The sequence below is a fragment of the Copadichromis virginalis genome, linkage group LG10, assembly GCF_057382275.1.
Source record: "Copadichromis virginalis isolate Kocher_CV1m ecotype Utaka linkage group LG10, C_Virginalis_male_GT1.1, whole genome shotgun sequence".
NCBI classification, from domain to species: Eukaryota; Metazoa; Chordata; class Actinopteri; order Cichliformes; family Cichlidae; genus Copadichromis; species Copadichromis virginalis.
Genome location: NC_140627.1, coordinates 20,064,387 through 20,080,840, shown reverse-complemented (window position 1 = coordinate 20,080,840; position 16,454 = coordinate 20,064,387). Strand labels below are relative to the sequence as shown.

The 16,454-nt window shown below is 39.3% G+C and overlaps 2 protein-coding genes and 1 pseudogene across 2 annotated transcripts in view; all 3 read left to right on the top strand.

Moving 5' to 3' along the window:
* The first annotated feature begins 126 nt into the window (after window positions 1-126).
* On the top strand, window positions 127-4,498 carry LOC146700338 (uncharacterized; annotated as a pseudogene).
* A 5,377-nt stretch (window positions 4,499-9,875) lies between these two features.
* LOC146700337 (claudin-4-like) lies at window positions 9,876-10,454 on the top strand. Its single transcript, XM_085471402.1, has one exon. The coding sequence runs from the start codon at window positions 9,876-9,878 to the stop codon at window positions 10,452-10,454; it is 579 nt and encodes a 192-aa protein (XP_085327528.1).
* A 4,689-nt stretch (window positions 10,455-15,143) lies between these two features.
* The window catches only part of LOC146700336 (claudin-4-like), a 1,451-nt gene continuing 140 nt past the window's right edge, over window positions 15,144-16,454 (top strand). The window contains exon 1 of the mRNA XM_085471400.1: window positions 15,144-16,454. This exon is cut by the window's right edge and continues 140 nt beyond it. Within this exon, the coding sequence (XP_085327526.1) occupies window positions 15,183-15,758 (576 nt within the window). The 5' untranslated portion in view covers window positions 15,144-15,182 and the 3' untranslated portion in view covers window positions 15,759-16,454.

Here is a 16,454-nt window from a genome sequence, read left to right as displayed (position 1 = left end):
AAATGAATTAAAGTTGATGAAAGGAAGAAAAACAGGTTAAATTAGAGCAGAGCTCTGGGAAGCAAAACAATACAACATCATCAGTTTTTATTAAATGTGATCTTCAGCCATTAAATTGTGATGGAGATGGCAAATGGTAAATGGCCTGTATTTGTATAGCGCTTTTCTAGTTCCTAAGGACCCCAAAGCGCTTTACACAACCTGTCATCCACCCATTCACACACACATTCACACACTGGTGATGGCAAGTTACATTGTAGCCACAGCCACCCTGGGGCGCACTGACAGAGGCGCCCCAGGTCGCAATACCAAGCCAAGTGTATGACCCGGGAATCTACTGAGCAGGCGATCGGTTTATAGCTTGAAACTTACACACACGATCACTGAATGCACTTCCTGCTGTGAGACAACAGTGCCAACCACCACTGTCCACATTGTCCACATTCATTTATTTTTTTTTAAAAATGTCTTTGTAGAGTTTAATAAGTTCTCTCTACTATACAGCATATGCACTTTGCACAGGCTATAAGCATTCATCTGCACAGTAAAATGGTTACATCTATGTCACTCATTTATTTTTATTTGGTTTTGATTTCCTGCCCTGTATCAAATCCATCATAGACTCTCAGCTACAAGTACCGATACACTAATAAAATATTGAAACTGATTAGGTACAGTCTACAATCTTTCCATGCATAACATGAATAATCCAGATTGAGGTTGTCATAATGAAAGGGTTAAATAGCTGTTAGTGTGCCTTGTTTTGCAGCATGTTTCACAATATAAAAAAACATAATGTCACATCTGATTTAAAAACATGAAGACTTACACGTAAGCTGTAAATAAGCCGTCCTTATCTTTGAATCTAACCTCTCTTCTTCCTCTCTTGTGCGCTTTCTTATCTTTCTCCATCTCTGAGTGAAGTTAGGTCTCTTTTTTTTCTCTTCCTGTGAAATATAGCAGCTGGACCTTTAGCTAGCAACACACTGTGACAAACTGCACACAAACAATTTGTGTGCAGTTTGCTAATGTTTGTTGGTTTCTTAAGGCTCAAATAGGTTTGACGTGATGATAAAATAATTACCCCCAAATGTGTTAAAGCAAAAGTAACAAGACTGTTTTGAAAAGGAATAGAAAGTACATATATTTATTTAAAAATGCATGGAGTAAAAATAAAAAGTAAAAACTACTCACGGAAAGTACAGTACCTGGAAATTGTAATTTAGTACACCAACAAAATATTTGTACTTTGTTACTTCCCACCTCATGTGACAACGAGGCGGAGAGAGGTGCTTCAGCCAAGATTTTCAAAACATGATGTGTCCTAAAAAACCATCAGAGTTCAGAACAGGCTTAACCTATACGTAAAGCTATCACCTGGGGATTTAACTGCAAATTAAACCATAACATATGGGCTCCAGCAGGCTGGAGTGCCAGCCTGCTGCCTCAACATGCAGAAGCTGCCAGTGGCAGTTTGGATAGAATGTAGAAGGTAGGAGAATCCAAACAAAATATCACTGCAAACTTTAAATATGCAAGTACAAATCTAGCAGCACCTTCTGGATGAAAGCATGAGGAAAACTCTCTCTGGGTCCCTCCCATGTAGCTTTGACTGGAAGCAGCTTCTGCAGAAGTGTCTCCTGAGCAGTCCCAGTTATTATCGCCACATTCATCAGATTCACAGGATACGGTCATCCTTTCAGACAGCCCTTTTAGGAAACGTCAGAAGCTGGATGCAGAAGCTAAGCAAGTAAGAGTTAGCAGAGTTCCCCATTCTTCTAACAGTATCATTTTTGTTTGTAGCTTAAGTGCTCTGAACTGTGGTTATATCAACATGTAGAATGTTTTTTATTGTGTTTTCCAATTGTTGGAATCGATTCTCACCAGCAAACCTGGTGGAGAACGTATAATAAATGAATACAATCAAATATAAAGTCCCTGGTGGATGAAACCAGAAGAAAAATGGTCAACATACTGGTAGCTGACTTGACAGAAAAAAATGGGTAATTTATTTCTGGCCCTTTGATTTTACTATCATTTTCAAATGATTTTAAATCTCTATTAATTCCAGGGAAGCTGACTAGTCCTTTTCCTTTTGATCTTGCAGTACATCACCACCACGGCAGGTAAAAGAAATGTATGCCAGAGGAATTGTAACCTTTTTCCCTTACCTCAGTGACCCGTACTCCAAAAATGGCTATGTAAGTAGCTCACAGTAATAACTGATACAACTAAAATCGCATTTAATCATTTTAAATCCTGCCAAAATGTACGTCCTTATCAACTGTTCATTGTTACATAACTGATAAATGAATAAACAAAATGTCTGTACATGTCACTCTCCAAGGAACATTATTATGATTGCGAAAGTGGCACTGGTTACTTGGCCTGGAGGATAAAAAACCATACAGAGATGGACTGCTAAAGGGAGGCGATTATCATCTGGAGGTAACACTTATAATTCAGTGGAAATACAGTATACAGTTCCAAATTGTGGTACTGTATTAATAATGGTTATCAAATGTTGTTATTAGTTTTGATAAAGCTGTATTTCGTATTGTCTAGCACCAGGAGATGGATCATCGGGTGAAGTCCGGTGTGGTGGGCCAACTGTCAGACGAGAGTTGCAGTTTGTTACAGAGAAGTTACTGAGTGAGGATGAGTGCAAGGAAGCAATCTCTCTGATGAAACATTCAGCTGATAAAGACACAGTAAAGAAGAAGATTAAGTTGACATTTGTTTATCGACACAACATGGTCCTTGACCCCTGCTGTCAAGCAACATACTGTCTGTTTTTCCACATTTCAAAGATATCAAAGGCTTGGTGAATATTTGTCATTACTTTGACAATGTAAACACATTTTATTTTTTGCAGATAGCAGATATAATTCTCTATTCTCTATCCCTGTTACAGATCGAACAGGATTTTGTACTGATGTTTGGTGAGGATGTATCAGGCAGGTTGCTGAAAAGGTGGCCAACAACATTCAAAAGAAAGATTATCCAACAAGGCAGAAAGCTTCCTTCAACCAGTGACCTGAAAAAACTCTTGCTGGCAGTTGACTCTCCTGAGGATGCCACTGAATTTAATGTTGACATTGGTGAGTTTGTAACAAACCTTTTGGGTTATAGCACCACTAGGGGGGGAGTCTCCTAGGGGGTGTGTGAGTATAGCGTGGCAGCCATTACATGCTGCTCGTGTTCTGTTCTCAGGATAGACCTCACCATTGTAACGGCCTGGCACCGGCGACTACCGATCCCCGCACATGTATGTACGGACAGTGTAGAGCCGTGGAGACCTGGCTTGTATAGTCTTATGTTGCTGACAAGGAATAAAGGTCTGTTGTTTAATTTAACTGACTGGCTCCGTGTTATCCGGCTAACCTCCACACCACATGCCCGCTGGACCGGCTAGCCGCTCCTTCCTCGCCAGACTGCTGTTACAAGCTGTTGTTTCTTGGATTAGCACATTTATAGCATATATAATGTTTGTCACAGAACAGCTATCCTTTTGTATTTTGGGTCTACTCAAACATTTTGTCAATGCAGATGCATTGAAATATGTTGTTGATGCTGATGATTCAACTTTATTAAAAACAAATATTTTTTGCAGGCTGGGACAGTGACCTCTCAGCAATTCTATTGCTATTACATCTGATTCCACCATCCGGTCAGGGTCAGAAGAGACCAGGAAATGTATCAGCTTCTTAAACAGAACGGCATCTTGTTGTCTTCAAGAAGGTTTGTGTTTCTTTTCTATTTTTGTGTTATGAATTACCAATTTAAGAAACACTTGATTCTTATTGCTTGTCTGTATTTGTCTTTTCATACTGGAGCAAATATCCAAGAGCACCTTGATGCCATCACTACCAGCACTCAACCCTACCTCCTGGCTGTTGGGGTGAAAAAGAATGACATCCACCGGTTCTTCATTATTCTTGACAACAATGCCATACCATGCAAGTCTACCTCTTCACTTGGTGCTTTTGATGAACTGTTTAAAGCACATTTTGTGTTTGGCACATCTTACAACACCCTGCTTCACAACATGTACACATTCATCCAAACCACAGGTTTTAGAAAACATTTAAATACCAAACATGTTAACTATTTTGACCAACAGGTTGACACTGATGTTAATCTACAGCCTGATGTGGAAGTTAAAGAAGTTAGCATTACAGGGGAGGTGATGTCAACTAATGTAGAAGAAACACCCACAACATCTGAAAAGTTGAAAAGGTCAAATAAGAGCACTTTGGATATGTGTGCCTCTGCTGTTGCACAGCTCAGGGCAGCAGGATTAAGCCAATCTACTGTGAATAGTTTTGTCTCCTCAATGGAGGAAGTGTTTTTTGAGATTCATACTCAGGCTAAAAATGCAGCCTTACAGAGCGTACCTTCACAGTACACCACAAGTAAAAATAAAAAAGACAAACAGTATCCCACGCTTCAAGATTTGATGTGTTGGAGCCGGAGTAAGGTGCACGTTATGGAGTAGACGCGCAAACCACGAGGTCCCAGTTATTTGTTAAATTACTTTATGGTTCACCTATTGTGGCCCGATTTCAGAGATTCCTTAAGCTCTATTAAGAAAGTCAGCATTGTTTTAGTAGTAGTTTTTTCCGTCTTTTTGGCTTATCCTGAAGTGAAATACCTCCTAAGCAGTCTGCTAAAAAAAAAAGGCTAGCTGCTCAGAGACTGCAGCGAGCAGTCAACTGAAATGTAGCATTTCTTCAACAAACACACCTTAAGAATAATGACCATGCCAGATTAAGACGAAGTTGGGTTGGACACATTTTTCATTCCAAATTTAATGGTAAAGCCAGAGGCGCAGCAATTTTGATCAATAAGAATATTCCATTTATAGTCTCTCACACAACAGCTGACCCAGGTGGTCGCTATGTAGTTGTGACAGGATTCCTTTTTAATACTTCACTTTTTTTGAGTGCTCCGAATGGGAATAACTCAAAATTTTTCAGTTACTTTCTTAATTCCCTTCCACAGATTGATACACACCAATTGGTCCTTGGAAGAGCCATGAATACTGTTACGGATCTAGCACTAGATTGCTCCTCAGAGAAAAGATTCATATGGATTACTTTTTTTCGACAAAAAATTGCTTCCTAATATCAAGACTTGTAAATACAATAGCACAGTAATATCACAGTCCACTTGTTTTGGAACTCAGCTTCCCGGATGATCCCTTTGTGTACTCCTGGAGACTCAATCCTCTTCTTTTGTCAGATAAAGAGTTTGTGGAATATCATTCCAAACAAATTGATATCTTTATAAGAACAAACATTACGCCTGGCATTGCCTACAGTACAGTTTGTGAAAACTTAAAAGCATTCTTACGGGGCAATATTATATCATACTGTTCATATACTAGAAAACAGAAACATCTATCTGAATTGATACACCTTATTTCGCAATTGGATGAGCAACACTCTACAACCCCCTCTCCAGATCTGTATAAACAAAGATTAACTTTACAAACTGAACTTAATTTAATCTCAACCCAGCAGTTAGAGTCTATGATTCTCAAATCTAGGGGAAGATGGTTTGAGCACAGACAAATCAAATATGAGGCTATATTATGGGAGCGTGAAGGTATGCCAGGGGGCGGGAAGGATAGAAGTTACTCGGTTCCCCTGGTGTTAGGATTTCAGCACACTGTCCAGGAGGTGCCTTTTAGAGGTAGTCCGGCAGGTATTGCAGCCTATGAATCTGAATTACAGGAGTTAAAAGAGATTGTTAAAAGTCAGCAAGAGCAGTTGAATTAGCTCGCAAGGAGCTGCTTTGAATAGTGCTTATCCTAACCATATCCTGCCATATCCTGTAATATGGCCGTAATTTGCAGACGGTGCCAGAAGGTTGAGCATTTTGCCAGAGAGTGCCCTGGCGAGCCCACAGTTATGCCTACGCAATCCAGCGCAGGCCTGTTCAAGTAATGTTGCTTGCTCTTCCATTCAGGGAAACTTCCGCCCGGTGAACCATTGAGTCGAGGTTCGGTTGGGGCGTCCTAGGCTCACAGCCTGTGGTGCCTGACCCTTTGCCCCAGGTTATTGGTAGGAAACCACTAACCCCTGCTGTTCAAGCCACTACCTCTGTCTTCCCTGGGTATGCATTGTCTGACCTTCGTGTTTTACAGGAGACTGACCCCTTGATTGGAAACCGAGATGGTGGCCTGATGCCAAGGAGCGTGGTCGCACTTCAAGGCGGGCTCTCGGGTTGGCCAGGCAGTGGCGTAGGTCAGTGGAGCGGGATGGCGTCATCGTAGGAGAGGAGAGGCGCCGCAGGTATTGTTGCCCAAATCCCTTCAGGGTCAGGTTTTGTAGTACGGTTATCAGGGTGTTCGGAGAACAGTAGATGTGGTTTCTCAATGGTGATACTGGTTAGGGATGTATGGAGACATCCAAAAGTGGCGCCAGGAGTCGGCTAAAGATGCACAAACCCATCCTAATGTTTATGTGGGTCATTTGCTGGCATCCCGACCAAAGCAAATCCCTGCAGCTAACTGGCGTAAGACGTGCCACGACCAGTGTGTAAAGGATGCTCCCCTGCGAGAAGGTCAGTTGGTTTACCTGAAGGAAGTTGGGCTTAGAGGCCGTCATGAAATTCAGGGTGTTTGGAGTTAAGTGGTGTATAAAGTGCTTGAGGCCCCTTACCAAAATGGGTCCATGTACACTGTTGCTATGGTAGATAACCCGAGTCACGTGAAACATGTTCGCTGTTCACAATTAAAGAAGGAATTTGAGAGCCTTTGTCCCTTCAGTGCTCCAGTTCAACTACTAGAAACTGCCCCTATAGAGGAACCTATGCAAGGTTGTGAGTGGTTTTTATTGGTTTTTGAACCTAATCTGGCCCCAAGAAATTGCCAACCGAGACTGGAGACTCCTCGCCCACGTAGATCAGGCTAGCTAGAACCCTTAACATCCACTGTGGTGTCAGTTTGCACAAATCCGTTGCCAGGTACTGCTGACGTCCAGAATGGTGTAGCCCCTTTACGTAGGACTACTTGGGCTAATGCTGGGACACACTCGAATCCGCATAATCTTCGCCAGGTAGCAGGGAGTAGAGCAATCAAGGCTGGGAGTCCCCAGGTACTGGTGCCCAATACAATTACCCCGTTTAGTAGGAGTGCAACAATACTCGTATCGGTATCGAACAATACAAATTTTTTTACTTATTTTATCAACTTTTCTTCTTACGATGCGTTCGACTACTCCGCCTAGGCTGCACTGTCGGGCGCAGATCCACTGAGCGCAGCGCAAGCTAGCGAGACAGAAGTTAAGCTCGTTGCAACATGGCAACTGCCTCAATGCTACCCGAAATTGAACCTCCCCCACCCTCATTCAGATCTGGCGTATGGAACTATCTTGGTTTTCATGTGAAGCATGACCCTGATGTTAGCGCGTCATGGACAAAAGTAAAACAGTATGTTGGATGTGCCACGCAATGCTCAGTTACATTTGTGGGACCTAGTGCGTTAACGCAGTTAGATCGTTAACGTGTTGACGCCATCCAGCCCCACACATGGGGCGATCCGCGGAAACTCGTTAACGAAGATTTGCGACGTTATGGCTTTAATGTCATTTTAATGAGATTAACGCTGACAGCACTAGTGGGAACACAATGAATATCACTGCACATTTACTCCAACATCATCCTAGTGCAAAGTGGAAGCAGAAAAAACAACAAGCACGCATGCTACAAACTTTACCCGAGTCATTTAGACAGCCATTAGCACATGATTCTCCTTATGGGGACCTGATATGTTTAATATGCTGCTGAGAATATAGCCCAGAAGAAGCGTATACTATAGCTTTTATTTTGGAAAGAGCCATTTCTCTGTAATAAACTCTCTTTTCCAAATATGAGTGATTTCTCGATCAGATAGATTTATTTATTTATTTTATTACTTTGTTGTTTCAGCAACATTACATATAAAAACTGTACTTTTGAGTTAAAATATATATTTATAATTTTAATAAATGACAAATTAAAAAAGAATGAACATTTTTTTGTATCGAAAAAATATCGAACCGTGACACCAAAGTATCGAACCGAACCGTGAATTTTGTGTATCGTTGCACCCCTACCGTTTAGACCTTGGCAGTAAATGTCAATAGTCAGGACAATGATTCAAATCCCGGGGGTTAATTGTAGTGAAGTCTGCGAATGCAGCGCAAAATCTAATATTCTTTCCTGGGGTGTAACTTCCCCCAGGTAGCACCCCTCCGTAATCCCTCGCACCGCTACAATTTGGTGTCTGTCGACAGGATGTAGGTTCAGTGTTAACCTGCCCCAGTCAAATCCTTTCCTCCCCTCCTCGTGCCGCTACATTATAATTGGAGTATATTTGTCTTCTCTCTTGTTAAAAACAAAAAACAGAAAAACCAAACAAAAAACCCTAACACTAGGTCTGCACTTGCAGGCCTCGCTGGTTCAAAGATTTATCCCCATAAACAAAGCAAGACAATCAGAGATCAATCTATTTCAACTTGCAAGGGGAGCCAATCGGATCAGGGTCTTAGAGCTGAAAGCTCCTCACCTGATCCCAGACAACTAAAAAAAAAACAGTGTCCTTACATTCCTTACCAAATAAGAAAACCAGGACCTTACATGAAATGTGCCTGCAGTTAAACACTATAGCTATAACCTCCTCCACCATCCTACAAGTAAGAAAGGGACAGAAAAATATCTGAACATGCAGTTCAGGACAAGGTTTACAAATTTAAGTACAATGACAACTTTTACCAAAATCACCCTAACACTATAGGCTGCACTATTTGGTTATGAAACAACATCAGCATCTTGGCCACTCTGCATGAAACAGACTTTTTGTTAAAATGTTTTTTCAGCAAGTTGAGAAGAACATTGGGTCAAAAGAGCCAGGACCACGACATTCACATTCGTATCATTAATTTTCTGTAGGGGAAATCGGGAGAGAAAGGAAAGAAGAAAACTGTTAGTAAAACATAAACATAAAGATTAAAATATACAAGAATTAACAATTAACAGCACAAACAAAGTGAAAGAAAATCAAAGGAATTAAAAAACATTAACAATTGTTGCCAGTAAACAGGCGTGATATAACACCAGAAAAGGTTTGGTTTGGTGCCTAATGTGTTGCCGGCTTTGTGTGGTTGTATTTCTCACACTATATCCTGCAGTGAAACTGCTTTTCACACAGGGTATTGTTTCTCATCTTTCTCCCACTGCTTCAGAAATATATTCTGTATGCAATTATTACTTCCATGCATTAAACACACACACACACACACACAGACTACTGATCTCACATGTATATGAAGTTCTCAATCATAGTTTCCACTTTAATTTAAACACAGCATTTCTTCAGAAGGATTGAGATTAACAATATAACAACACAAGGCTCAATCTGCTGTGAATAAATCTCACTAATTTTAGTGATCCTGAACAAATTTTGATTTCTTTATTTGCACTGAAATAATTTACTTAGTGACTTTGTGATAAAGTGAATAAAAAGTTAACACTGAGATTAAAATTGTAACAGAGATGTGGCATTTTTCAGCAATGATGATGCACATTTAGTAGGTTCCAATCAAATACTACTTGCATTTTTCAAAGTCAAATTATTATTAGTTCTTCTGTGTGCTATTTTTTGCCGTTATGTGTCACTTTCTTTAGAAACCAGTTTCAACTCAGAGGCAACACTAAAAGCTGTCATCTCCTGTAGAAGTGTGAACAGGAACCGTGGAGGCCACAGTAGAATTCTGAGTATTAAAACCAAATGATAACCACTTCCTTCTCAGCTCTTCAGATAAATTCCTGAATCTCCTGTTAACACATCACCTTTACTCTTTGAAGAGTAAAGGTGCTTCAGCGTCATCATGGTGGCTTGTGAAAGACAGCTTCTGGGCCTGGCCTTGGCCATCATTGGCTTTGTGGGGACCATTAGCATCTGTGCTCTTCCCACATGGACAGTGCATAAAGTCGACCATCAATCATCGAACAACGTGCAATCTGAAGGTTTGTGGAAAGCCTGTGATACCGTCAGTGCAGAGCATGTGGAGTGCAAACAATATGGAAGTCTAGACCTTGAGGTTGCCAGAGTGCTCATCATCATTGCCATTATTATTGGTGTCTTTGGGATCCTGCTCGGTGTTGTTGGGAGCAAATTCATCAACTTTGTGCCAGATGAAATGAAAAAGAGCAAAATAGCTATGGTTTCCGGAGTTGCTATTCTCTTTGCTGGCCTCTTTGTTCTAATACCAGTCTGCTGGACCACCATCACCATCACCTATGTTCTGCAGGGTGACCGTGTAAAGAGTGAACCGGGAGCCTTGCTTTACATTGGCTGGATCACCACAGCACTTCTGTTCCTGGGAGGAGGCCTCCTCTGCAGCTCCTTTATCTGCAGAGATGGAACTGACCAAGATGTTGAGTATGTCAACCCTCACTCTTTGTAAATAGTCTTTTTTACAAAGAGCAGTTACTTAGTTACTCATATTAACCTAAGCTTTGAAATCCAGCAGTCTGTTAAAAAGAAAAAAAAAGGTTGAATGAGTAGTACAAGAAAGTTTAAAATGTAATTAAAATAGGAAAAACTTTTGGCAATTTGTGGATGTAACTTAATTCTTGATATATTTTGTTGTATTTTATACCAGACAGTTTTTCTTATTATGTTTACTGTTTATGCTATTTACTATAAGAATTTGGACACAGTTTCCCTTTTTTTCTGTTATCTTTGTAAAGATCAAAAGCATGTGCATTCAAAACCTCTATAAAATATGATTGTGTATCTTAAATCCAGATCTGATCTTTGACTTTTTCTTTATTAAACTGTTCAATATTGATTGTGTTATTCATTTGCAGTTGCATTGAGAATACCTTTCTGCAGTATTTGTTTGCAGTTTTTTGATTAGGTATGATTGTATTGTAACAGTAAAATTGTCACATTAAGTTGACGGTTAACAAGAGAATGAGATCATGTTTTGGGCATTTTGAGTTTTGCTTAGTGTTTTTAAAGATGTCTTTTTGGTGGCTGTTTTTCTGAAAGAAGCCAATTAAAAAATGTTTGTTTTCTTTTGTTTGGATTTTTAAATGTATTGCATCCAGTGTTGGGCAAGTTACTTTGAAAAAGTAATTAATTTAAATATAAATATATAAAGATAAATCATAACAGACTTCAAAGATACCACAGTGTACTCCTGCTGTGGAGAGGGTTTGTGGAAGAAATGTGAATTCGCAGAAAACTCATCCTTTGGTGTGTGTATGGATTACGAGCACATACCATTACCTAAAGAGCTGAGGGCTGCCAGAGTACTTATGATCATTGCCATTATCATTGAGCTCCTTGCGATGCTGCTTGGTGCAGCTGGGAGCAAGTTTATTAACTTTGTGCCAATTAAAAGGCAAAGGAGCAAAATGGCTCTGACTTCTGGAATTGCCTTCCTCATTGCAGGCCTCTTTGTTCTCATACCAGTCAGCTGGACAGCCAACACCATCAGTGATCATTTTCATCCTGCCCAGTCTCCTTATGATCCTCACCATGGGATGCTTAGGAAGATGGAGTGGGGAACCTCGCTCTGCATTGGCTGGTTCACCGCCGTCCTTCTGTCCCTGGGAGGAGGCCTCGTCTGCAGCTCCTTTTTCTGCAGGGCAGAAACTGACTAAAACATTAAGTACTCCAACTCTTACCATGTAAGCAAGGCCATATGTAATAAGGCTTATTTTTATACATCGAGCAGTCTATTGGAAATAAGAAAAAGGTTTTCTGAAAGTTTTCATCTTTACTTTGTCCTTTGAATGAGTAGATTAACAAAGTATAAAATCAGATTAAAAAAGAAAAATTTTGCAGTTTGGTTATGTAACTTGCTTCTAAATCCGTTTTGTTGTATCCTACACCATTATAACCACCTTTGCATTCTTTTAAAATTTATTATTTGTGTTGTTCACTTTGTTGTATGAAAAGAGACGTTCCTTTTTTGTGTAAAATCATACAAAGCATGTGCATTTAAAAATGCTATAAAATCTGACTCTGTATCCACTGGTTTAAGTCTATGTTTTATCTTTTAGTATCATCTGTTTATGTGATTGTATACAAGTACGACTTATCTCAAATGAGAATATATATTTCTGAGCATGTAAAATGATGTGTATTTTTTTATTTCTCTTTTTGGTTCCTTTTTTGTTAAAGTGGCTAAACGCAAAGCTCATTAACTGCAAAGCCGTTTCAGCAGGCTTTTTGCTGACGGTTGCTTACTCCAGTTACACACAACAAGAAAGAAAATATAAGGATTTATATATATTTAATACATTTCAATATATTTACCAGTACATTTCAGAATAAATGTAAATATATGTGTGAAAATACAAACAAAATAAACAATCACGTGTACTTGTAATGCTGTGAAGATGTATTCACATTTATCTGATTTCAGATAAAATATATTTCCCTATATTCTTTATATTGTGAAATAAAAACACTAGTAACTGACACAAGCACAAGACTGCAACACCAGATTTTTATGCTAACAACACCTTTTTGAAGGAATTCTCCTGAATTTCACCAGCGCAAACCGTGCTCGTCCTAAAGATTCAGAAACTAAAACTGTGACAGGAAAAAAAGGAATACAAACGCTTTCGTCTTTTCCTTCATTTTTCTTCCGGTCTCTGATTTAAAAAACAAATTAATGTGAAAAGCACAGCAAAACCCTGGTTAAAATTAGCAAGTTGATATCCAACTTTGTGTGACTGCTTATCCCGTTTGCCAGCGTTAGGGAAAGTGAACCCAGATAATTGACAGTTACCCTGGTTACGCTGAGCTCACTTTGTAGTTTAAGGTTTAAATTTACAGTAAAACTTGCTCTGTTCCATTGGTCTGCCCACAGCAGGAGTCTTCCTGCTTGAGAAGAACTTTCTGCACCTTTTCTGAATGGAGTCATTAAATCTGGTATAAGGCTAAGTAGATATGGTCAAATACAGCTTCCTGAAGCACCGAATTACTCACAGATTTTCAACACAGTCCTCTTTGGTGACATCTGGTGGCAAAAAATATGAAGAGCAGCTTGAATCTGCAAATTACGAAATACCTCATTATGATTGCCCCCTCTACAGATGTACGTGTTTTGGCAGTTCTCTCTGACATCTGGGTACCGCAGTGGTCCTTTAACACATATTTTTGGGGTGAAAATATTATGTTGACAATTTGTGGGGAGAGTTGCTTATGAACTGGTTTTTATTTATGAAGAAGCAGAACACTGACTGAAAAATTGACAGCGTATGACCCCACTTCCTGCTCAGATCTTCCCTCACAGATAAAAATTACAGCTCTCAAGGACACACTATGTCCATCCTTCCATTCATCCTTTTCAGGGTTGCAGGAGGGCTTTAAGCCTATCCCTGCTGTCTTAGGGCAAGAGGCAGTGTACACCCTGGGCAGTCTGTCACAGGGCTAACACAGATACAGAAGACAACCATTCACACTTAAATTTACACATATGGTGGTGAGAGTCCAATTAACCAACACGAGAAGAGGAGGCTGCATGTGTAAATATATACACTTTGAGATCCTATAAAGAGTGCAACGAGAGCATAAAGTGTAAATGACATTTTCACACGATGTGCAGATACTGAGAGCTAAGTGAACTCTTTCCAACTCTCATGCAAAAGAAAAGTTACTGCACAAAGGTCTTATTTTTACCTGCATTCTCATACTCGGCTCTTCTTTTATCCATAATTCAAGAGAAGTCAAAACTATTTTAAATGACAGTCATATTTTATAATGTGCCGTATGGCTGTCAACAACATTGGTATTCACATGTTCTAAGCAATATATCTATATTTAATTTGTGGCTTGGAGATTGCAGCATCAGTACAATCTAATGTGTGCTTTCTCATGCAATGTGAGCGAGCGAGTAAGGAAGCCACTCGAGTGGTTTCAAGTGTGAAAACCACATAAAAACTAGTTCCTGCTCAGCTGCCGCTCACTGTTAAATAACTGGAGCACTCAGACCACATCACCCCTCCTCTTTGAAGCGGTGGAAGACAGTTTCTTGATTTGGCCTCGGCCATCGTCAGTTTACCTATATACAATTAAATCTATCAATCACTAAATTAACTGAAACTGAAAAGAGAGTTAAACACAAAATGAGAGTAAAGAAAGACAGACAGTCAGAGACCCTGTATACTGGCAGCTCCTTTACTTTTGGTTGTTCTGTGTGGGTGAGACAACTAATCTCACCATGTACATCTTGAATAGGTTGAGTATAGATGATATAGTTTCAATAAAAACAATTTTATGACAGAAATTTATTGGACATATCACATTAACCAACTTTAGTTCCTGAAGAAGATTTTTAAAACGTATCCAATGTGAACACACAGAAGCACATGGATTACAGAAGATCATTAGATGATCTCATCTGAGTACGAGCCAACAGATGAGTAAACTGCACTGAATAAAAGTTTCAGACCATGTGGATGTTCCCCTCTAAATTTAAGTAAACTGAGCATAAAGGACATGCCACTTCATTTAAAACACATGATCACAAGTTGAACCAGGCACAAAGCAACAAATTGCAACAAGAACATCCGGTGATGAAGATGAGTCTGTTATCATCGTTGCAGCTACATATCAGTGACTGAACTACAAGTATCTACTGGTAATGAAGATAATCTGTAGTCACATCTTCTTCCTCGGAACTCTACATCAGTATCTGCTATGAGTAAATCTCACATTTCAGTGAGAATGAAGGAATTTATATTCCTCTATTCATGAGGAAACAATAATGTTTGATTTTGTTTGTATTTAGTCACAAAATGCTGAATCATTAAATACTTTAATGTAATTAACTTAAACCAGGATTGCCACAGACCATTTTAAAAAAATATAATCCAATTGTAATTTTCTTTAGATTTAATTAACAAAAAATTGCGATTTCCTTTGCAACCTTTTTCTAATTATACTTTTTACTCTCTCTGAGAGTCTGGGTTTCCTTCAGAGAACATTTTCAGCTTAAAGGCAACAATATGTCTTTTCCTTTAACAGCATGATTAGTGAGTTGGAAACTAGTCAGCTCCTCTGATCATGAAAAACACATAAAAACCACTTCCTGCCCAGCTCTTTTCTAAATTACTGCAACTCTCAAGAACACACTGTCTTTCCTCTTTGAAGAGCTCAAGAAAACTTCATCATGAAACCTGGCGGGAGACAGCTTCTAGGTTTGGTCTTGGCCATTTTCGGAGTCCTGGGGAGCATCATAAGCTGTGCTCTCCCCACATGGAGATCCCCTGAGTGGAAGAAATCAGAGGGTTTGTGGAAGTCCTGTAACTTTGATTATCCTTACAATCCACGACCAACAACAGAGTGCAAATCTTATGATTCTCTGCTGGCCTTACCTCAAGACCTGCAGGCTGCCAGAGTGCTCATCGTCTTCGCCATCATTGTCGGGATCTTTGGAGTCATAGTTGGTGTTGTCGGGGGCAACTGCACCAACTTGGTGTCAAATAAGAGGAAAAATAGCAAAGTGGCTATAGCTTCTGGAATTATCTTCATCATATCAGGTGTCCTGGTGATCATTCCAATCTGCTGGAGCACCATCACAACTCTCACCATGGCGAAAACGTCTTACTACGGACCTCCATTGATGGGAGCCTCACTCTACATCGGCTGGGCATCTGCAGGGCTGCTGTTACTGGGAGGAAGCCTCCTCTGCTTCTTTTGTTCACGCAGTAATGAGAATGAATACTCCAAACCTAGCTCTGTGTAAAAATATATAAATACTTCTATAAACTAAATAAATTTAAATGTATACAGTCTCTAGGGATCAAGAGAAATGTTTTAGAAAAGCTTTACTGTATTTTTCTTGACTGAGTAAAAAAATAAAGCATGGAATGTGACCAAAACAGGCAAAAATGTTTGCAGTGTAATTGTGTAAAACAAATATTTCTTTTAGTCTCTTTTTATATTATATCATAGGTATAGAAACAGGGGTTTTTCTAGGTAGTCTTCTTCATTTCAACTTTCAAAAAAGTCTGACAGGGAAATCAATGTTTTAAGTGTAGGTCAGGTCTGTGATTACTCTTTCATCACTGAAATGCTGTCACTGATTTGTATCCACGGTGTGAATAGTGTCCTCATTTTTCTTTTCTTTTCCTTCTTTATGTAAGATTGCATGCCAGTAAAATTTTATAAGTGATGGTGTATATTTACTTTTTTTATCTGATCATGATGGATCTTTTTCTGTGAAGGTTTAATAAACATAATCAGAATGTATTTGTGTTTATGTAGATCTCTCATGATTTAAAAGACTAATGAGAATTAAGGTTTTTTTTCATTGAAGATCAAGAGGAGAGGAAAATATTTTTAATAAAGACAACACTGTTGAGCTTCATTTTTTGCATTTCTAATTTACAGTGTAAAATATTTGTTGTAAAAACCAAGCAATTAGTGTCTGTATACATGT

Coding starts and splice junctions, on each gene's coding strand:
- LOC146700337 (XM_085471402.1), top strand. CDS start 9,876: ATGGTGGCTTGTGAAAGACAGCTTCTGGGCCTGGCCTTGGCCATCATT.